General features: G+C 36.5%; 1 protein-coding gene across 1 annotated transcript in view; it reads right to left on the bottom strand.

Moving 5' to 3' along the window:
• Nucleotides 1-24,676, bottom strand: part of CACUL1 (CDK2 associated cullin domain 1) — a 119,927-nt gene that overhangs the window by 49,809 nt on the left and 45,442 nt on the right. The window contains exons 2-3 of the mRNA XM_037804337.1: nt 18,108-18,234; nt 17,091-17,193 (exon numbers count right to left, since the gene is read on the bottom strand). Coding sequence (XP_037660265.1) covers nt 17,091-17,193; nt 18,108-18,234 — 230 coding nt within the window. The remainder of the gene's footprint in view (nt 1-17,090; nt 17,194-18,107; nt 18,235-24,676) is intronic.

The raw sequence follows: 24,676 nt of genomic DNA, 5'->3' as shown, positions 1-24,676 counted from the left end.
TCATCCCTTTACCTTTAATTCCTTACCCCCAGGCACCCTATTTCCCTTCCTGAACCAACCAACCCAGGCAAAGTTCTTCTATATCCTTTCAGAAGAACTTTAAGGATATACAGGAAAATAAGTAACCCATTTATATTCCTTTTCACATAAATGACAAATAAACTTGTAACCCATTTATATCCCTTTTCACATAAATGACAAATAAATCACATAAATCTGCACTTTCTTTAACAATGCATCCAAAAGACTTTTCTAGTGGTTTTCAAGCGTTGTGGTCTCAGGAACCCTTGATACTCCTAAACGTAACTGAAGATTCCAAAAAGCTTTTGTTTATAAGTGAGTTACATCAATATTTACCATATTAGAAATTAAAACCGAATTTTAACAATCTGTATTAATTCACTCTAAAATGACAGTAAGAAACCATTGCATGTCAACACATTTTTATGAAAATAACTATATTTTCTAAAACCAATAAAATTCAGTGAGAAGACTGGTATTGTTTTACATTTTTGCAAATTTATTTAAGTCTGGCTGAACAGAAGACAGCTAGATTCTTCTATCTGCCTTTTTTTTTTAATCTGTTGTGACATACTCTTTTGGTTGAACTAAATGAAGAAAATCTAGCCTCACACTGATATACAGATGGAAAAGGAAAGCATTTTAACAGAAAGCATTGTGAATATTCTTCGATACTACACCAAAACTTAGCTGCAATATGAAAATTGAAATTTCTAGCAATGGATTTTTTTGTATTCTATTACATTAAAATCCATTGATCTACTTCTTTGAATGGATCTTTTATACATCCATTTTACAACATAACACATTGGTCATTTGTAAAGTATTGGCCCACTGAGTTATGCAGATCTTCCAAAAGTGGACACATTTCATTATACAATATAAAAACATACATAATACATTTGTTAATATCACCATCTATCTCATCAGCAACGTCTGATTAATTATTGGGTAGCTGTCAAGGTCATCGTGGTAGCTACACGTTTTCCAAAATTCCAATTTTTACTTCAAAGCTTGAATTTTACCACTGGCAACAAATACTGTCAATTATTTTCCTTGAAGTGACAGACTTACTTCATTCACTTTTGAGAAAACGTCTGTCAAATACCAAAGTCTAAATAACTATCATTTGTTAGGTAGTGGTTCTTTCATGTAAAAACAGTGTTCTACGGAAAAGAAAGCAAATAGTTTAGCTAAAAACTCATGAAATCACACAAGTGCTTTTGCCCCAACATAGCTTCCCAATTTCTTTACACATTATTTTTAGAAGTATACTCAAAGGTCATGATTTGATAAAATTAGTCATTCTCACTGCTTCATCTGGGACATTCTCAAGTGAAACTGGCTTGTTTTTATTTTTTACTGGGAGAGTGCAGAAAGATTCGTGGTTTTGTCCACCTTTGTTTTGCACCAATGGGGCAAATGTCAACACAGTAAAAAAGGCAGAAACATCTGACTATTATCAGAAAAACAGTTTTGATTTTGTAAACCCTCAAAAGGGTATCTGGGGTCCAGGAATCACACTTTTAAGAACACTGTCATGTCGGTCAAGTGTCTGAAGGTGCTACAATATTTATCTAACTATACTGATAGGTTATTCCTATTATTTTGTTACCACAAATGTTTTCAATAAAGAACTTTAAGCAGATATCATTTTCTATTCAGTTATGCAGATCTTCCAAAAGTGGACACATTTCATTATATAATATATAAACATACATAATACATTTGTTAATATCACCACCTATCTCATCAGCAAAGTCTGATTAATTATTGGGTAGCTGTCAAGGTCATCGTGGTAGCTACACATTTTTCAAAGTAGACCAATGGATTTTAATGTAATAGAATACAAAAAAATCCATTGCTAGAAATTTCAACTTTCATATTGCAGCTAAGTTTTCTAGGCAGTAAAGAAAACTTAAAAAAAAAAAAAAGTTAGGAAAGGATAAAAACCTTTTGTATCATTATATATAAACAAAATAATTTGGGTACCTAGTTTTAAATGTCCAACCTGCTGAAAACCACTAAAAATATTTATCATACATATGGCCCTAATAAGCAAAATGTGAGAAATGCCCATGAGCAAGAAAGAAAAGGGTCAGAATTGATAGACACACTTTCACAGGAAGGAAGGGGAAAGAAAGCTCATCATTTTTAATTTTCAAAGTTAGATAAGAAAGTTTGGCTGATCACTCTAATTAGAAGTATATTAATTTAGAACAGGATGATTTGTTTAAATCATTTTATTAGCTAATAAAAATATACTATGATCTAGGCAGTGCTATTCAATAGTGAAGATGAAAATATCTTTAATTTGTACTGTTCAATGTAATAGCCAAATAGCCATGGGTGGCTACTGAGCACTTGAAATGTGCTTACTGAAACTGTTTTATTTTCCTGGCTGCCAAAACAAATTGGCTTAAACAATAGGAATTTACTGGCTCACAGTTTTGAGGTTAGAAGGCCAAAATCAAGATGTCACCAAGGTGATACTTTCTCCTGGATGACTTGTGGTGTTCTGAGGCTGGCTGCTAGCGATCCTTGGTCCTTGTCTTTTTTGTCACACAGCAAGGCACATGGCGGCCTCTCCTAGCTTCTCTTTTCTCCTCCTGGTACTACTGGCTTCCAGTTTTTGGCTGCACCCTGTGACTCTCCCTAAAAACCATTCAGTAACAGGATTAAGACCCATCTTGATCAAGTTGGGTCATACCTTAACCGAAGTAAACTCATCAGAAGGTCCTATTTTATAAGGGTTCACACCCACACAACAGATTAAGTTTAAGAACATGTTTTTATGGGTACATAGCTACAAGCCACCACACTTAAGGAACTGAACTTTTAATTTCAATTTAAATAGTCACATGTGGCTAGTGGCAACCATATTGGGGCCTACAGATACAAAATACAAACAAGTTCCATAAATTTCCTATTTATATCTCTCCTGCTCCACCTACTCCTTAACTTCATTCCACCAAGATGAAACATGAATAATTCTAAGAACATGTTCTTTCATCTTCAAAAAGCATTCTGGTTGTCTTCAAATAAAGAAATGACTTTCGTATGTCAAAATGAAACAGTGAGGAGGAAGGGATGGGAAGGAAGGCCCAGATAAACGTAACTAGGACACTGACAGATGTATCTTTACAGAAGTAATATATGTTCATTGCAATTTACAAATATTAAAAATGCAATTAAGGAAAACTAACACTACCGTCATTGATAAATTTAATTACCATAAATATTTTTGTACCTTTTCTTTGGCTCTTTTCTGTTTGTGTATGTGTGTATCTCTATGTATTTTAACAAATATGGGGTGATATTTTGTACTCTGTTCTTACTACACAGTTACATGCACCATCTCCCAGGTCACCGATGTTTTCAACATAATTTCAATGACTATCTGGATACATCATTGTCTATCTCATTAGTCCCACATCACTGGATACTTGGCTGTGCTTTGCTGTGTATGTTGCCCAGTTTGGTGGAAACTTCTAATCTACACTAGCAATTCAGTGGTGCAAATGTGTTTGGCAACAAAACAATCTTACACTTAAAAACACAAGATGACCTTACACTCACTGCCTGTGAAGAGACAGCAGGTTCAGGAATAAAGGTGTATCTCCACAGGCCAGTGGATCTCAAATAATGCTGCTCTCCAAACCACCATGAAGGGCTCAGTAAAGATGCAGATTATTTTGCCATACCCCAAAGTCCTGGCTCAGAACCTTCCAGGAAGTATATATTTTTAAAGAGAACTTCAGGGAATTAAGCAGTTGGTAAGCATGTAGAAATTGCTACATTAAGCCTCTTTAAGGGAATGAGGACCTCTAGGGGAAGGAAGTCTGGAGAAAACAGGGCTGAGCAGTAACACTCATGCAACAACAAGCACGATTCTGCGTGAGAGCAGAGACAATTTAGTGGTTCTTTACAGAAAAAGTTCACTGACCCCTGCTCTATACTCTGAATGAGAAGAAGGAAAGGCTATCTGCAAATGGGGTGGGGGCGACCCCAATGCACAAGTACACAGGGACTGCCTGTGACTGAGGCAGAAGCAAGAGAACCAAGAAAACCCTCGCTTTCCCCTCCACACACATACATACACAAGCCTCGCACCAAGTACCAAGTACCCAACAACAGCCATCCACGAGTGGGGGAGGCATGTGAAGCACAGCTTGCTAAAAGCTGAGGGTAGGCCAGGAGCACTGAAAAAAACCCTCCTGATTCACACTAAGAACAAGGCAGCCACAGTCCACCACAAGAGGAATTTGAAGTTTATGGCAACAAAACTCAAACCCAATTCATGTACTAACAGGACTGACTCAGCTCCTCACACTAACAGTCTGACAGAGAAGACGCATGCCCACTTCTGGACATAAGTATTATTTATGCCCTTCCCTACTATTTTTATAAGCAACATCTAACATTCAATCAAAATTTAAGAAACACCAAAAAAGTAAGAAAAGTAAGAAAACAAGACCCATTGTTAAGAATTACATGGACAAGAGGTCCAGGTCTGAGATGGCCTAGAAATTAGAACTAGCAGAGACTTAAAATTAACCACTATTAACATATGTAGGGGCAGAGTGGAAAAGGTAGACAGCATGCATAAAAGATGAGGAATTTCAGCACAGAGAGTCAAATGGAAATGCTAAAAATTCTCAAATAGTTCTTCATAATCTTTTTTTGTTTGTTTTGTTTTTATTTTAATTTTTATTGAGATTGTTCACATACCATACAATTATCCAAAGATCCAAAGTGTACAATCAATTGCCCCCAGTACCCTCGTACAGCTGTGCATCCATCACCAATTAATTTTTGTTCAATTTTTAGAAACTTTTCATTACTCCAGACAAAAAATAAAGAGAAAAAAAAGAAAAGAAAAGGAAACTCAAATCCTCCCATACCCCTAACCACGCACCCTCCATTGTTGACTCATAGTATTGGTATAGTACATTTGTTACTGTTTATGGAAGAATGTTGAAATACTACTGACAGTAGTGTATAGTTTGCAATAGGTATATATTTTTCCCCTGTATGTCCCTCTATTATTGACTTCTAGTTGTATTGTCATACATTTGTTCTGGTTCATGGAAGAGATTTCTAATATTTCTACAGTTAATCAACCCATTTTTTTAAAAATGGTTTTGTTCACATGCCATAAATTCCATCCTAAGTAAACAATCGATGGCTTCCTGTATAGTCACGTATTTATGTGTTCACCACTCTCACCACTATCTATAAGGGCATCTACATTTCTTCCACAAAGCAGGAGAAAGAGTCAAAGAAGGCAGAGAGGCAAAAGAAAAAGAAAAAGAAAAAAGAAAGAGGGGGAAAAAAAAACATGACAGCTAGGAAGCAGCAAAAGGAAAGATAACCTTAAATCAAAGTGGAATAAAGAGTCAGACACCACCACCAATGTCAAATGTCTTATCTGCATTTACCTTGGAATATCGCCTTTGTTACATTAAAGGGAGCATAATACAATGATTCTGTTAATTATAGTCTCTAGTTTATGTTGATTGCATCCCTCCCCCAATGCCTCCCCATTTTTAACACCTTGCAAGGTTGACATTCACTTGTTCTCCCCTGTGAAAGAACATATTTGTACATTTTATCACAATTGTTGAACACTCTAGATTTCACAAAGTTACGCAGTGCCAGTCTTTATCTTTCCTCCTTTCTTCTGGTGTCCCACATGCTTCCAACCCTCCTCTCTCAACCATATTCATAGTTATCTTTGTTCAATGTACTTACATTGTTGTGCTACCATCTCCCAAAATTGTGTTCCAAACCTCTCACTCCTGTCTTCTCCTATGACTCTGTAGTGCTCCCTTTAGTATTTCCTGTAGGGTGGGTGTCTTGTTCACAACGTCTCTCATTGTCTATTTGTCGGAAAATATTTTGAGCTCTTCCTCATATTTGAAGGACAGTTTTGCCGGATATAGGATTCTTGGTTGGCAGTTTTTCTCTTTCAGTATCTTAAATATATCACACCACTTCTTTCTTGCCTCCATGGTTTCTTCTGAGAGATCCGCACATAGTCTTATTAAGCTTCCTTTGTATGTGATGGATATCTTTTCTCTTGCTGCTTTCAGGATTCTCTCTTTCTCTTTGACGTTTGATAATCTGATTATTAAGCGTCTTGGAGTAGGCCTATTCAGATCTATTGTGTTTGGAGTACGCTGAGCTTCTTGGATCTGTAATTTTATTTATTTCATAAGAGAGGGGAAATTTTTATTGATTGTTTCCTCTATTATTGCTTCTGTCCCTTTTCCCTTCTCTTCTTCTTCTGGGACATCAATGATATGTACATTTTTATATTTCGTTTTGTCCTTAAGTTCCCAGAGACGTTGCTCATATTTTTCCATTATTTTCTGCATCTACTCCTTTGAGTGTAGGCTTTCAGGTGTTTTGTTCTCCAGTTCCTGAGTGTTTTCTTCTGCCTCTTGAGATCTGCTGTTGTATGTTTCCGTTGTGTCTTTTGTCTCTTGTGCTGTGCCTTTCATTTCCATAGATTCTGCCAGTTGTTTTTTTGAACTTTTGATTTCTGCCTTACGTGTGCTCAGTTTTTTCTTTATAGCCTTTATCTCTTTTGCCATACCTTCTCTAAACTTTTGGAATTGATTTAGCATTAGTTGTTTAAATTCCTGTATCTCAGTTGAAGTGTAGCTTTGTTCCTTTGACTGGGCCATAACTTCGTTTTTCTTAGCGTAGGGTTGTAGTTTTCTGTTGTCTAGGCATCTGACCTCCCAGGCCACTCTAATCAGGTTTTCCCAGATGAAGACAAGCTCAGGTCACAAAAGAGGAAATATTCAGTGCCTGGTTTCCCTGACGGTGTGTCTTAGAGGACTGACACACCCTGTGCTTTTCTGCCCAGCAGGTGGCGCCTGTCAGCCTGTCACGGGTTGGTGTAAGTGGGTGTGTACCACGGCTCTCCTTCCCCAGGCTCTGGGGTCTGGTTCTGAATGTAAGGCAGGTAGTAGAGCTGGGCCCCTCCTCTTTCCTCCTGGGAAGCTATGCCCCCTCCAGAGAGGTCATTTGCATACAGATTCTTTGTTTCTCTGGCTCTGCTATCTCCACCTCTGTCTGGGTCAGAGTGCTGCAATTTTAAAATGGCTAAGGCTTTCTTTACTGCAAAGTACTGCGAGCTGAAAACGGCTGAGGCTTTCTCCACTGAGCCGCCCAGGCTTACTGAGAGAAAAAGGGACAGAAAGCTCCCAGATTCACCTGTTGGCCAGAGATAGCACCCAATCCTCTGGGCTCCCCATCCTGAGATAGGTATGTCCACTGACTCTCCCAAGGTCAGTCATCACCAAAAGCCTGTCTGCTTGTTGGGGATTCACAGTCTGTATTGAGTGGTTAATATTAAAACCCCAGTTGGAGCTGGGCTGAGGTACACTCGCTTGTTTCAAGAGTTCTGCTCTCTAGCACCATGAGGCTTCTGTGAGAGAGGGGCTCTCGGCTCTCGGCGAAGGTCTGCAGTTTTTACTTACAGATTTCATGCTGCGATCTCGGACATTCCTCCCAATTCAGGTTGGTGTATGATGAGTGGACAGTCACATCTGTCTCCCTGCAGTTATTCCAGGTTATTTACTAATTTTTCTATCATTTATGAATTGTTCCAGGGGGGAGTAACTAGCTTCCACTCCTCTCTCTGCCGCCATCTTAGCTCCTCCTTCCTCTTCATAATCTTTTAATATCATTCCTTATTAACAAGTATAGCTTTGGCATTTTGATACCCTACAAATGGAGCCGGTTGCTCTCTCAAGAATCCTTAATATTCTTTTCTGTAATAAACTAGAAATTTCTTAAGAAAGTTAAGGAAAAAAATACAAAAATCTGCTTCTACATGACTTTAACAAAACTTAACAACGTGTATTGTATTTAGTCTAACTAGCTTATTACATGACTTTCCAGAGAATTATCACACTGCCACAGACAGATCTGTCAACGTTCCAGAAGCACCTGTTACACCTTTGAAAAAGATGCTACATAAAAATGGAATTTCTTCCCTAATAGATAAATACATCTGACATTACATTCTCATTCATTCCCATTCTTACTCTGCAGATGTTTCCATAAAATAAAATCCAAAAAACGGTAAGTTATATGAAGGTAAATGAACTTTGGGGGCTATTAAGAGCCATAATATACATAGCAGATGCTCCTTATAGAAACTGTAAGAATGCTTTTCTAAGAAAAAGCTACAATGAAGAAGTCCAAGTGAATCTAACAAAAGATATGGAGGACACTTCTCTCTTTACCTAGGTCTCTTAACTCTCAAACTTAACTGCTATTATTATTCTACTACTATCATAAGGAAATTTCTTCTTGCTTTATTTCTAAAATAAGACTTTTCTTATTTTCCAAATAACATTTGGGCTTAATCAGTAAACTGAATTAAAGTCTAGCCTCTGTGATCCTGGATTTCTTTAGCTTATCTACAGTAGGCATGAAATAAATCAGGATTCTAATCCCAGCTCTTAAACTGACTAGCTAGGCAACATTGAGCAGTTAAAAGGTTCAAGGATTATCTAAAGGAAAAAATATACAAAGAAAGGCAGATGGGGTTAGGGGGACTTCTCATTTTCCTATACATCATCTCTTGGTACTTTCCAAATATTACTACACATCTCTTTTTTTTCCTTAAAGAAACCTTCCTTCTTATCTTTTCTAACTTACACAGCTTTGTCTCAAAATGGAGTATAATTTATAGAGTACTTCTCACAATTTTACTCTGTACATTATACTCTATTATGATAATAAACAACTGCAAATAACTAACTGTCCAGTATTTAACACTATAAATAAGTGTCCATTAGTTAACTTATCTGGCTCTCCTTCTCAACACAAATTCCATTTTCCAAATTCAAGATGCTGTGTTTAACTGGAACAAGTAGATGCTGCTAACGATTTCAGCTGTTAAGCAAACATATGCTTTTTGTCAACTAAAAAGTACTTTTACTAGATCCCTGTTTTGGACCTAGTATTATGTAAGCCCTGTGAAGGCACATGAAAATGAAAACGTAGTCCCTGCCTTCAAAGTATCATAGTGAACTTACGAGAATTATGATCTGAATGGCAGACTGACTGAGTAGGTTAAGGAGTCTCATTAGCAAATTCTCTGAGACAAGAACAACTTTGCTATAAATTCTTTAAATTCTAGTTTGAATTAAAAAATAGATCTCCCAATAACTTATTCAGAAAAACTTACAATAGGATACACATGTGAAGAGCAGCTTGCCACTTGCAAAAATATTTATTTTACTTGAAATTGATGAAGAAAGGCTATTTCCTTATATCAAAAATCTTCCTCACACTAGAAAGAAGTAAAAATAATATCTGGGGGAAGAGAAGTTTTTAAAAACATACTTTGTAGTTCAGCTATAGAACTTAATTAAAGGCTTCAAAAGTATAAAGCTTCAAAATAACCACATACAAGACAATAAATTGCATTATGCTGTCACCTACTGGACAAAACACAAATAGCAAATAGATCCTTGCTCTGAGGTTAAAACATGAAGAGCTCTGACTCAGGTTTTTGGCAGTTTGGCAGTAAGGTTTTATATGTAATCTGGTGTTTGTAAAGAGTGAATCAATGTTAAGTAATTTTGGCAAGTTATGGTTTAGTTTCTCTTAGTTTCCATTACTAATTGGCTTGAGAATCAAATGATATCTAATTCAACTAAGACATCAAAATGACTCCAATTTTATTAAAATGGTTTAAATGTAATTAACTTCCTTTTAATTAAAAGTTTACAAATACTCATTTCAACTACTCTATTCTAAATTCATCCCTACTTGAGAATATAAATTGAAACCTTTTCCTCCTCCTCTTCCAACTCCTTTGTCTTTGTTGTCTCTTTTCCTCAGGATCCTGAAATCAGGCAAGTATTACTGGTGCTATTTCTACCACTTGAATGTTACTGTCCTGGCCCTTGAACCAAATCTCTGTTTAAACACTGTTTTGAGGGGTAATGTACAGTGTAACTTCCAAAACCATTGACCAAAACAAAACTACCAGAAGGAGCAAAACCTGCTAGCTAATAGGTTATTGACTATAACAGAAAACATAACAAAACATAAAAAGCTACTAGAGCTGAAAGCCAGAAAATGTTTATTTGATGAAAGTGAAAATACACTCTCAATTCAATAAAGCAAATTAATATATGCAATAAACTTACCAATATTACTGGGGAGAAAATGCCTTACTATAGCTCCAGTGGATTCTGAATTCAGATATACGTAAAAATAATCAAAATGAATGCGTGTCATTTAAGACAGTTTTAAGAGTAAAATTTTAAGTCCATTTCTATTATCCAAAAGGATATTGGGCAAAACATGATAAATATTCTAAATATTGTCAATTCAAATAGTTATTTTATCAGTGACCTAAAACAACAAAGCCTGGATAAACACAACGTGTATATTCACACAATGGAATATTATTCAGCCATTAAAAGGAATGAAGGAGAGGAGTATAGGAAGATAGTGGAGTAGGAAACTTGAAGAATCAAGCCCTCCAATAGGACAACTATTAAACAAGCAGGAACCATCTGAATCAACTATTTTGAAATAGTGCAGGAGAACTATTTTGAACTATTTTGAAATAGTGCAGGAGAACACTGTGCAACATCCAAGGAAGAAAGGGAAGAAGAGGCAGGTAAATCACAGTGTATACCAGTGAAATGCACTCTTCAGGCAGCAGACACTGTCACTTAGCCTCACAGCAGGAGATTGCTGGGGCCAGGGTAGGATACAAAGACGTAGTTCCCCAAGATCCAGGGATGTATGATCCAACAGCTGATCACTGCTTTTGATTAGCTACTTCAGATTACTGGGGTACCCGGCTCTGAGGACAGCCACTATTCCAACCTGTTCTGGACAAAAGTGGCAGGGGAGCCTTAAAGACCCTTCCTCAAAACTACGAAAAAGTTACAAGGCTACATTTACTGGGCAAGTGCTGAATCAAGAAAATACAGCTTCTAAGAACCATAGGAGACGCTCCTGGCCCCTTACTGTCCTACGTCTTCCCCACCCCAAGACACCGTGAAACTGGCCAGCACTCCCTTTATGGGACCCTGACCTCCTTCCAGCTGTGGAAGACTGACACGGAAAACTCCTCTCCCACTTCACCCACCTCCAAATACACCCTCAAGACAAAAGCAAAAGCAGCCTTAGACAGCTAAAGTGGTATAAGAAATGAGTCAGATGGCCTAGGGCAAAGGCTCACCTGCTTTAAGACCTGCTGTGAAGCACCCAGGAGAGGGAGAACGTCTATTCCCTTGAGCGGAGAGGGGGCATTCAAGTTCCTGTAAACAGCGGAACTCCTAAGGCTACTATCAAGGACAAGCCCAGGTAAGACACAGGCCCAGAGAAGACAGGTAGGCCACTGGGCTTTGCATTCGCCTTGAGCTGACATTCCTGATGGGGGGCTGAACACTGAAGGAGATCATCAGCCAATGCAAAACCAATTTGAAACAACTGAGAAAGGTGTCTTTCTATTGGTTTGTTTGGTTTTATTAGCGCCAGGCACTCATGAAAATCTGTCATAGCACTGCCTGGATACAAATTCAAGAAATAGTCAGCTCAGGGATTAAATCTCAGAGTTATAATCCCAGTGTACAACAAAAGATTACAAGACAAACAAAACAAACAAAAAAAAGGCAGGCCACAGCAGCCCATCCAAAGGAAGATAAAAATCCAGAAAACGTCAACAAAGATGAAAAGACTGAGGATATACCAAAGACTTCAAAAAAATGATCTTTGATATGCTCAAGGAGATGAAGAAAAATACAGAGAAAGAACTACAGGATATTGAGAAAATAAGAAGCAAACAATATGAGAATGTCAATAAAGAGATAAAATTTTTAAAAAGGAATCAAATAAAACTACTAGAGTTGAAAATCACAATAACTGAAATGAAAAGTTCCCAGGAGGGTTGAACAGCAGATTGGAGTTGGGAGAAGAAAGAATCAATGAACTCAAAGACAAGACAATCGAAATGAGTCAAAAAAAAAGAATCAGAAAAAGAAAAAATAGCCTAATAGACCTGTGGATGCCACCACGCATACCAATGCATGCATTATGGAAGCCCCAGAGGGAGAAGAAGGAGAAAAGGGAGCAGAAGGCATATTCAGAGAAATAATGACAGATAACTTGGTAACAGTTGGCAAAAGATGTGAATATGCAGATCTAAGAAGTCCATCAAACACCAAACAGGATAAACTTGCAGAGAAATACACCCAAACATATAGTAGTCAAACCAAATGCAAAGGACAAGGAAAGTTCGGAAAGCTGCAAGAGAAAAGCAACATATTATGTACAGGAGTCGACCCAATTAGATTTAAGTCTTGATTTCTTATCAGAAACTATGGAGGAAGGAGGCAGTGGGTTAAAATACTTAAAGGCTGAGAAAAAATAATTGCCAACCAAGAATTTTCTTTCAAATTGAGGGGGTTAGATTAAGACATTCCCAGATGAAAAAAAGCAGAGAGAGATCATCACCATAAGACCTGCCCTGCAAGCAATGCTCAAGGAAGTTCTTCAGACTGAAAGGAGAGGACACTACATCGTCATTCAAAGCAGCAAAAAGAAATAAAGACCTGCAGTAAAGGGAACCATTTGGGTAGTTAGAAATGCCAGTATTATTGAATTGTATTGTTTGGTATGTAACTGCACTTCTTATTTCTTAAAGGTGCTAAAATGCAAACGCATAAAAAGTAAGGATAAATCTCTGGTTTGGACATATAATACACAAAGATATTTTGTAACAAGAACAAAAAGGGTAATGGAGGGGTATAGGAGGAGTCTATATGTATGCCATTGAAGTTAAGCTGGCATCAAATAAAAAATGATTGCTATATATTCAGGATATTAAATTTCAACCCCATGGTAAACAGACAAAAAAAAAAAAAAAAAAAGAAAAGAAAAAAGAAAAATATATCCAGAAAGAAATGAGAAGGTACTCAATATGGTACAATACAAAAAATCAAACAACTATGAAAATATGCATTAACAGAAGAACTGAAGGTCAAAAAAAGGGCATAAGACTTACAAAAATTAAATAGTAAATGGCAGAAGACAATCCTGCATTATCAATAGTTACTTTAAATGTAAATAGATTAAACTCTCCAGTCAAAAGGCAGAGATTGGCAGAATGCATAAAAAAGCACGACCCAATTATATGCTGCTTACAAGAGACTCACCTTAAATTCAAAAGCATAAGTAGGTTGAAAGTGAAAGGATGGAAAAAATATATACCATGCAAATAGGAACCTAAAGAGAGCTGGGGTAGTTAAACTAATATCAAATAAAATAGACTTCAAGTCAAAAATTGTAACAAGGGACAAAGAAGGTCATTATATACTGATAAAGGGGTCACTTCAATAAGACCTAAAAATTATAAAGATGTATGCACCTAACAGCAGAACCCCAAAATACATGAAGCAAATATTGACAGATTTGAAGGGAGAAATAGATGGTTCCACACTAATAGTAGGAGACTTTAATGCAAACCTCTGCATTAAAGTGTTTGGACAGAAGATCAGTAAGAAAACAGAAGACTTGAATGATACTACAAACCAGTTAAACCCAACAAACAAATATAGAACACTTCACCCAACAGCAGCAGAATATACATTATATTCTAGTGCACATGGATCATTCTCCAAGAGAGACCACATGTTAGGTCACAAAACAAGTCTCAATAAATTCAAAAACAATGAAATCATATGATGTATCTTCTCCAACCACAATGGAATGAAGCTAGAAATCAGTAACAGAGGGAGAAATGGAAAAATTCACAAATATGTAGAAGTTAAACAACACATTCTTAATCAATGGGTCAAAGAAGAAATCACAAGGGAAATTAGGAAACATCTTGAAGCAAACGAAAATGAAAACACAACATATTAAAACTTATGGGATGCAGCAAAGGCAGTGCTGGGAGAAATATTTATAGCTCTAAATGTTTACTTTAAAAAAGATCTCAACTTAGAGAACTTACCTCTAAACTTGAGGAACTAGAAAAAGAAGAGCAAATTAAGCCCAAAATAAGCAGAAGGAAGGAAAAAAATGTTAGATCAGAGATGAATGAAATAGAGACAAAACAAAACAAGACAGAAAGAATCAACAAGACCAAAAGTTGGTTCTTTGAAAAGATAATAAAATTGACAAATTTTTGGCTAGACTGACAAAAAAAGGACAAGAATAACTAAAATCAGAAATGAAAAGGTGACATTCTTACTGACCCCATAGTTAAAAAAAGGACTATAAGAGGATACCATGAACAACTGTATGCCAAATTAGACGACCTAGATGAAATGAACAAATTCCGTGAAACACACAAAATTCCTACACTGACTCAAGAAGAAATAGAAGATCTCAACAAACCAATCACTAGTGAAGAGACTGAATCAGTAATAAAAAACCTCTCAACAAAGAAAGGTAAGCCAGTTAGGAGAATACTGCACTAGTCTAGGCATGAGCCAATAATGACAAAGAATAGGGTGATAAAATGGGCCTGAAAGCAGACAGAATCAAGAGACATTACAGAATTCATCAACTTTGGTTATTACCTGGAAACACAAGGTAAGGGAGAAAAAAAGAGTCAAAGATGAATAGGCAAAGGGGTGACAGTGCGATTGTGAAGACCTTGTGGATCACACCCCCTTTATCTCGTATATGGATGAGTAGAAAAATGGGGATAAAAACTAAAGGACAAATGGGGTGGGATGGGGGGATGATTTGGGTGTTCTTTTTTCACTTTTATTTTTTATTCTTGCTCTGGTTCTTTCTGATGTAAGGAAAATGTTCAGAGATAGATTGTGGTGATGAACGCATAATTATGTTATCATACTGTGGACACTGGATTGTATACCATGGATGATTGTATGGTGTGTGAATGTATTTCAATAAAACTGAATTTAATAAAAAAGAAAAAAAAAGAAAAAAATCACTGCTCTAAATAACCCATGGGCCAAAGAAGAAATCATACAGAAAATGAGAAAATATTTTAAACAGAATGAAAATTAAAATGAAATGTCAAAATTTGTGGTATTAGTTAAACAGTGTGTAAAGAGAAATCTATGGCTTTGAAGTTTATACTAAAAATAAAAATGTGCTTTGAAAAAAAAAAACAAAAAGATGAATAGGCAATCTCAAGCTTGAAAGAGAAACTGACTTGGGTAAAGATGAAGTTAGATTTAGACATGACTATGAGGGGTCGATAAGAAGAGATCCATGTTGCATTGTCCAATAGGCAACTGGAGGTCCTGGTCTGAGACCTCTTCTCCAAAAGTATGGTGAGTGCTAAAAGTTTCAAAAGAATTTTCTAAAACTAATAAGATTATTATTTACTAAACTGGTAAACCAATTTTCTATTATCATCTCTTTCCACTCATTGGTGTATCAAAAAAAAAACAAAAAAAAACCACAGACTAGAGATTCGTATTTTGAAGTTGTAGGGACAGGAAAACAAAAATCAAACAAATACAGAATTTTATTTATCATATTTAAAAAAGAAGGGTTAAGGACAAGAGGGAGAGGGAAAGATTAAACACACACACACACACCCACACACACACACAAGGCAAAATATTCTGTGTCATAGCTTCAAACAATCCAGGAGGATTTTCAAAAGTTATAAACAGACAAGCAGTAAAATATAATAGTAAGGAAAATACTAAGAGGGTTTGCCTATTTAGCTAGTGATTTCATTTAATAACAAAAAAAATTTTTAAGTTACTAAAATAGTAGAAAAGTCATTGTTTCCAAAGTGGAAAAAGATGTTTGTTTTTTAAAACACAGCAAGCAATTATAGTGTCATATAAAAATACTTAGGTTCAACAAATTAAAATCTTTTAAAAATCTCTGAAAGCAGAATTCTCTAGTTTTTAAGACAATAATATAAAAAATACCTAGGAATATAAAACATTTTTTTATAGCCTCTTCAGTCTCCTCAACAGGATATGCCTCTGGATAGGGATAAAGTCACTCTGACATGTAAACTATACCAACTGCCAGCTATTTTAAGATGCCCTTGACAGAGGCTGATGTCCTGTAGGTCCAACTCATTGATTCATCAATCCCAACACTAAATTTCTGGTTATCTGCCAAATGCAACTCATCCTAAACTCTGGTTTTGGCTTGTTAATTAACAAGTTCTTTTATTACAAAAATCAGAGCTGCAAACAAAACCCTTCACACAAAATGTTTTTGGCTCTTGAGGCCTGGCAGATATTCTTGTTCTACCCCCCATGAAAACTACCTGAAGGTCTCTTTGAAATAGGGAATATACCAGGCCACATACTGTAACACTGACTAAATTAATAAAACACCTTAGCTTCTAGAGGACATGAAGATCAGTGATCTTACAAGGCTAATTCTGCTACTCTTTCCATTGGTATAAAATTCAAATTAGTTGCTGAGCATTCACTGGAAAAAAATTTGCTAAGTTGTAATTGTGCCAGGTGCTGCGAATAAAAAGATAAACAAGACAGAGTCTCTGTCCTCAAAGGAGAACCTGTGAAGCAGCCAGACACGGAAACAGAAAGTATATATCATGATCACTGCTCTAACAGATTTACTGCCACGTGCTCCCTTAAACTTAGAATATTCTCTGCAACTTGCCCCAGATTTTCCAACTGGGATGATGCTCACCTACAAAGCGTTTATCAACAAAATGTTCACTTCAGCTGTTTATACTAGCAAGTATTAGAAACTTGTAGACAAATCACTCTTCAAAGATAATATTAAAAAATTTATTTTAAAAGTCATCCAATTTTGAAGTTAAAGAAAAGGTTTTAACCAAAAGAAATTCTGACATAGTGATAAAAGGAATCAGTCACAGCCTGAAACATATTCAATCTAAAAATTTCCACAATTTGTGTCAAATTTTCAAAATGGTAATCTATTCAAAAGAAGAACACGATTTGCTCAATAGTCATCTAGAAAATGTTGAAGAATTTATAGCATCAAATTAACAAGTTTGCATATGTGTATTACACAGGCTAATTCCAACTAGTTGGAAAATCCCAAGGAAGCAAAAATCAATGCATTTTTTTTACCTGCAGCTCCTTTGAGACTCTCTCTAAGTGATTAGTTATCTTTTTAATCAGATCACTATACATCTGTTCCGAGTGCTGCTGGCATACACATTTATACACGCAACTGTAAAAACAAAACAAAACAAAACAAAAAAGAAAAACCAAATTAACAATGAAGCACTTAACTCAATCTAAGGTTAAAGCACACTTTGATATACACCACTGATCAAACAATTCAGGCCTTAAAAAAGTGACCAACAGCCACTCTTAAGTAAAACTTTTCCCACCCCACCCCCCACCTACCAGTTTTCACACAGAAGCAATATTACTATCAGCTGCAAATAATCTACTGTGAGTAAACTAATACACAGGTAATTTGTACTAGGTGAACCACTGAAAGTATGAATATGACAACTACTTAAAAACAAGGCGCTCTCTCATTTTATCAGTGTCAAAATAAGGAAGACGCAGTGATTATTAGTAGAGAGAAAGTTTCTAACAATTTTTGTGATGTAATCTCTGTGTAACAATTGTGTGGGACAACATAGTTGTCATATCCCCCTTCTGGGACTGTGCTAATCTCACATCCCAACCCCTGTTCCTCACTAATCTGCTGCTTCCATTTACTAGGAGCTGAGAAACAAAATAATCAACATTAGTTATAGTAGTGTCAATAAACATCAACAGCCTAATCTAGGATCTCCCTGAGAAACTAAAAATAAGTATTTTTAAACGAGATACTTCAATCATTGTTGCCTTTTTCACTTACCTCCACATTTCTGCACTATGTATCTATGGATGGAGTGTCAGGCTGAGGTGGCAAGAAGTCTACTTCCAAAAAAGTGGGGTTTACTCATCTTGATTTGCAAACCACTTTTGAAGCAAAAAGTATAAATCAAACCACCAGTCCTTAAGTGTGGGGATATTCTGAGAGCCTCACTTTACATATCATGTTATACACATATATACAGTCAAAACCTAGTTGCCATGAATATCAATATATTCTTTCAAACCCAGATAAATTAAATCTTGACTTACCTGTATATCTGTTCATAGGATATGGGGATATAGTCACCAGGACTCTGGGTTAAAAGTTGATCTATGGCACCATCTAATTTTGGCCAGTATGTGCTCTTATAATCTTCAATAGTTATAACATTCATTACTAAAAGTAAAAAGTGAAATAAATATTACTATGCATCACATGTAAATAAAACACAAATGATAGCAATTTTGAACTCACAAATTCCTATTAATCTCTCATTTTATATTGATACTATATCACCTAAATACATTCAATTACTATCCTATCCCATTTCACCTAAAACAAAACAAAACAAAAAAAACAAACAAAAAAACACAACTACCTGATCAGAGATTTTAAGCAGCCTCTCATGTTCCATAAGCTGTTATCAGTGCAGCATTCTCAAACATTCACTGACCATCAAATACACACTGCCACTGAGGTGGCAAAATGGCCCATCAGTGAACCACAGTAAGGTTATGGGAACCTATGAGCCCCAACAATCAATCTTTATAGACACCTGGGAAAATCTGCCCAAAGACAGGTCTATGGGGATTAAAGACCAAATGCTACAGAAACAAAAGAGGTTGTTAGAAAACTTGCTGGGATTTATGGCGCCACCAGCACCTCCTAGACATTACTACAGCTCTGGCTCAGGCTTTTTTTTTTTACACTTGATAAATCCAACAGAAAAAAAAAAGTCAAACTAGAGCCTTACAAATAAGGCTTACCTCACTCCTACTGGCTGGCTCTTGGTTTCTTCACTACAGATTTTATAAAGCATTTATAACAGCTGGACCTAACAACTTTGAAATGCCAGGGATAACAACAGGTGCTTCACAACAATGAAATGCTAATGTAAAAAGGAGCTACCCAAAGCACGGAGATACCCTGTGTCTTATGACCCACAGCTACCACAGAAGATAGGAGCTGACAACTACCAGATCAAGTATTTTAATATTTACTTTACTAGAAACTGGCAATCAGAGAGATTAAGTGACACCCCAAGAATTCTTTGCTAATTACTGGCAGAGGTACCAGGTCAAACAGCCTTTACCTGGCATCTTTCCATCACATCAATTTCCAAACTTTAGGCATTCAGATACCTTTCATGATTTTTTTCATATCTATGTATCACCTATACTATTGTTTACCCAATATTCTTTACTTCCATTTTCTTTTTATTAACTTAAATTTATTTTAAAGAACACTTGAATGAACTACTGATTGACACAACAACATAGATGAATCTTAAATGCATTTTTCTAAGTGAAAGAAGCCAGACCCAAAGGGCTACATATTGTAAGATCCCATTCATGTGACGCTGATAAAGGCAAACTACAGGGAGGAAAACAGTTCAGTGGTACCAGGGGCTAGAGGGTAGGGAGAAGGGTATCTATCAAGGGGTGGCACAGGGGAATTTTTGAGACAATGAACTGTTCTGTATGCAAATGTGATGGCAGACACACCACTCCATGCATTTGTTAAAACTGATGATCATAAGAAGTGAATTTGCTATACATAAATTTTTTAAAATCAACCAAGATGTAGTGATAAAAATGGAATACAAACTGTAACAAATGAATCATATACCTGCACTGAAGGTACTGGGGAAGTAAGGAGTATTTGGATTAGATGTAAGACTAAAGACAAAAAGAACTGTACAGGCACACATCACCACCACCACCACCACAACCACCACCACCCCCAAAAATAGATGAGGGGAAGCCAGATCACGTAGGACCACTGCAAAGACTCTGGCTTTTACTCTGAATGGAGGGGAGAGGGGTGGGAAAGGTGGGAAGCACCACTGGAGGGTTTTAAACAGATCATTCCATCTGCTGTGTTGACAGTAAACTAAGGGAAATAAATTTAGTTAGGAGGCTGTGAGGTGATTGATGGGGGCAATGAAAAGTCAGATTCTGAATATATTTTAAAGGTACAGCCAACAAGATTTCCTGATGGATTGACCGAATGTGGGATGGGAGAAAAAGGTCAAAGATGATTCTAACGTTTTGGGCCTGAGCGCCAAAGGATGGAGCAGCTGTTTACTAAGATGAGGACTTCAGGAAAAGCTTGTCTGGAGGATAGACACTGCCAGTACCCTATCCATTAAAGCAGACCAGACTTCCAGTTGACAGCAGGTGCGACTATTTGCCTATGCTCTCTGGCTACCAGAGCTTGCTCTGCCAGCAGGAGGGGAAAGTTGGAAGTTCTAGCGAATTAACACCCCCAGGAACTCAACCAATGACTGATGAGAATTTGGTGTAAATGCCCCATCACCCTTTACTCTCAGGTGAGGTAACTCTGAGGCCCCTGTTCTACACAGGCTCCCCGAGTCCCCACTGGGATTAAGCTCCAGTTGCCCACAGTGTGACTTGCTTGACTGGTCTCCTTACCTTTCCTGCCTCACCTCTCACTCCCCTATCAGTGCTTCCTGAGTTCACACCCCCCAGTCCAATCCCACCCCCAGCAAATAAATGACCTGCACTTGAAAAAATATATCAAAAATAAAATGGCTAGCTGACTATGCAGAAGGCAATGTGGAAATAAATGTTATTCAATTCTGGCTAGGTTTTGCTGCCTGCTAAAGGTTCTGAGCCAGAAGCTTGCTTTCCCTATTAAAAAGGAAGACTGATAGATGTTGAGAAATATTACAACTAGCTCCAAAATACTTTCCTGCTAACATAATCAGAAGGATTCAGAGAAAACTGAAAAAGGAAAACATTCTAAGTGATTCTAAATTATTGAACGCCATATCCAAGTATCACCTAAAACCACATCACATACTTGCTCTACAACTAGTTGACACTTGAAGAAGGTAAGTGACACGCTCAGAAAGAAAACTGCCAAGTACCAGTATCATAAAGCCAAGAACTAGCACACCAATCCCATGGGCTCCTCCAGTCTTGAGATCAATGAACTAATCTCTTAGACTGCAGTTGGGGAGCACTCCTACTTCTCAAGCATAGGCTTCACACTTCAGCAAATCACCAAGTCAAAGCTAAGAAGGAGGAAAAACAATTTAAATGTAAGTCTTGCCCCTGAAGGTACAGAATGAAGTCTCATTACAAAAGTAGTGATTGCTCATGTCTTTCTGGTACCATGATTTAACATGGCACTGCAAACATGTGGCTTTTTTTTTAATGTTCTGCTTTTAAATGTCTTTGAAAAGAGACATTAAAACAAAATAAAATGGCATGTGAGTCACAGGAGAGAATCTTAAAGACTATTTTTACATTCCCAAAAAAAGTATCTATATATTTCCACACATATATATAATATAAATCTATTTCCACATGTGTTTTCCTTGGGGGGTAAGGAGGAAACCAATTTAGTTGGCTTTAACATGTTGGCTAACATTAACTTTTTTCTCAGGAGATCAGCCAATCTTCACCAAAGTGGCAAAAGAATTAGCAGAACACATACAAGCATTTGCAGAATTAGAAGCAGTTTGAAAAACAAGCACAAATTGGTATATACTCTTAAGACACAAAAAGATTAGGATTCTGCATACCAATCTGAGACCAACACTTAACATGATAATCTAGGAAATTAAGATATTTGTTCTTTGCTAATCCCAACCCAATCCCTGATTAAAAAAAAAAAAAAAAAAAAAACTATTAGTAATTTGTTTGGTTTATTTACCATTTGACACATATGCCCTTAGCATACATAGTCTTGAACTTTAAAAACTAGGTCCTCTTGTTACAGAAATGTAAAATACCTTCGACTTTGTGTATAGAAATTCTCAGACTAACGAAAAGAAAGAGTAGCCAAAAATTCATGCTGTGTGTAGAAAATAGCTAACTTACTAATTTTAAAAGGCAACATGAAGTGCTACAAGTTGGTGCTATAAAGTAATCTTAAGAGAATAGTCAAGTTGCATAATCTGGATAAAATTTTTCAACTTTTTACTTTACTTCACTAGTTTGGTATTACACAGATATTAGATGATAGAGAAGCAAAAGGAAAAAATAAAAATCACTAATAATTCCACCTCCATGTTGGTGTAAAGCCCCAGTCTTTTTTTCAATGTGCACTCTAAGTGGTTAAAGAGTATGTATAGATTTCCAGTAAGGTAAATCATTCCTTGAATTCTACTTTTTAGATAGTTGACTAAATTATTTCTCTGTATGTACATACAGTATCAGCAAATAAGAACCAAAATTAAAGCACAGAAATTGAACAAATGGAATTACCATTAAATTATTAAATTTTGGCTAGGTTAGAGATTGCCCTGCTTGAAAGTAACAGACTACTTTTAAAAATCTGTTTAAAGAAGGTGTTACAAATTCAATGCCCAGGCAGGTAACATAAGTAAAGCAGGTCTGGTATAAGAAAATAAAAGAATGGTGAGAGCTTCAACGAATTGGAAAATGCATGTGCCCTCTAAAGACATTCAAAATTCAAAAAATTTTAAAACCCTTGTATAAGCCTCAAAGCATATCATTCCTCCAGGTTCAAACCTAGAAACACATGTTGATAAGTTCATACAGCCTAAATTCTTCTGAGAAAGAAAAACTGACCTTTTCTAAAGTAAAATGAAATAAAGTCTAAAATACATGAGATAGCTGGAATTTAAGGTTCAGGAAATATCATCAGGGTGATAATAAATAGGAAACTATAAGAGATGTACAATTCATACCAGGGAGGAATAGATATGTTCAGCCCTCATACTTTTTTATCCAAAGAACATATCAAAACTTGACATGTTATTACTTGTTTATTGTCATTCTTCCTCATGCTAGACAAAAAGTGCACGGAGGAAGAAATCACTGTTATAGACCCAACTCCAAAAAGTACCCAGCACACAGTAGGTGCTTAATAAAAATGTCTGTTAAGTGGATGAATTTAGTAAAAGTTAAAATAAATTCTTAATATAAAACAGTCCAGAGCATACTACTTACTAGTTATTTTGAAATTAAAGTTTAAATCATATTTGATTTTACACATGCTAAAGCAAACCAGTTCAGCCCCACTAGATATTCCTCTGGGGGTTTTGCTATTATTTCTTTGTAAGGGGAGGATATACATAGAAATTACGGTAGGCATTATTAACTCATACATTTGGTCTACTTCAAAGTCTGGTAAATCTGGTTATCACAGCGTGGGGCCCAGTGCAGCATCAGCACCACCTGGGAACCTGTAGATGCAAATTTTCAGTCTCCACCCAGAGAATGAGTGGGACCCAGGAATCTGTTTTAACACGCCCTCTAGGTGATTCTTATACCCACTAAGGCTTGAGAACCCTGCATTATGCAATTATAGCAGCTCAGGACAGCCAGTGGTCACTTAGGTGTTCATCTTTTCCCTGTTGCTACAACCGGGTTTGTCGGATTTGAAAAACCTGAATTTGAGACTCAAATAAAGATGTCTCAAAGAAAATAACAAGGAAACGGGTAGTTGAGACTATTTTCACATCCAGACTCATAAAAGTTCTACTCGTTCATATCTCTTCTTCCCACCAAAAAAAGCTACCTTCATTTACTACTGACTCCTTAAGAATATAGTAAAGGCAATTATAAAATAAATACAACGGCTATTTAGATTAACTATAATTAATTACAATTTGACAGAATCAACTGGGAGAAAAGAGCTCTGAGTTTTCTTAGCTCTAGCTAGCGGATGTGATCAATGGGAAAAATCATGACTTCTTGTTGCCACAGTGCTCCCACCTGTCAACAGAAATCTAGTAACTGTGTTGTCCACAACATCACCACCCGGCTGAATGTTCCCTCCAGCACAAAGGGATGACTGAACTCTTTTTCAAGTACTGGACGGGACACTGAAACCAAAAACAAAGCCGGAGGATGGGTGGAAGCCCCAGGAAACGGAAAAGCAATGGTCGGAGTGGAAGAGGAGAAGCAGAATCAGAGCAAGGCAGTGTCTTCTAATAAATAAATGGGGTTTGAATCTTTAATTCAAAAAAGAAAACCCAGTTATTTCTCTCAAAAGGAAAGTAACTTGATACTGGCAAAGGAGACAGTGTTCCTTAGTTGCTCCTAAATGAACTTGCAGTTAAAAAATATATAGTAAAAGAAGTTATCAAATACATTAAATATACTTTCCCTTATTAGCAGGTAAAAAACAACACCTGCACCATCTTCTCAGGTGTATTTTGATTTGCCAATGGAAGAAGGCAGCTAATGTTAAGTCATAATGAAGGAACTGTTTCTAAAAGTTGTGTACTTGGGGAGTTCCTTTTTGGGTATTGTTGTCTACATAATTCAATTTAAACAACAGACACTTTAAAATATCTACTGTAATCATTATGAAGTCTTCTTTCAAAACTGTAAACAAATAAAATACATGTCCAAATAAAATACAAGTCCTCATTAACCCATTCTTTAAGGGTTCTATGCTCCCCTCCCCACCTCACCCCACCCTCTTACCCACACCCCCCATCCCACCCCGTCCCCTAAAAAAGAAAAGAAAACACTTTGGTCCAGTTAAGACTTTTAACATACCAATCATATCAAACTATATATAACCTGCTTTGCCTTAATTCTAATAGCATCTCTCCTTTCCCCAAACACTATAAAAACTGTATAGAAAATACATTCCTTTACAGTTTTACTGT

Source organism: Choloepus didactylus, chromosome 15, assembly GCF_015220235.1.
Source record: "Choloepus didactylus isolate mChoDid1 chromosome 15, mChoDid1.pri, whole genome shotgun sequence".
Classification (NCBI taxonomy): domain Eukaryota; kingdom Metazoa; phylum Chordata; class Mammalia; order Pilosa; family Megalonychidae; genus Choloepus; species Choloepus didactylus.
Note: the sequence above shows the minus strand (reverse complement) of the source record. Positions and strands in the feature narration are given on the sequence as shown.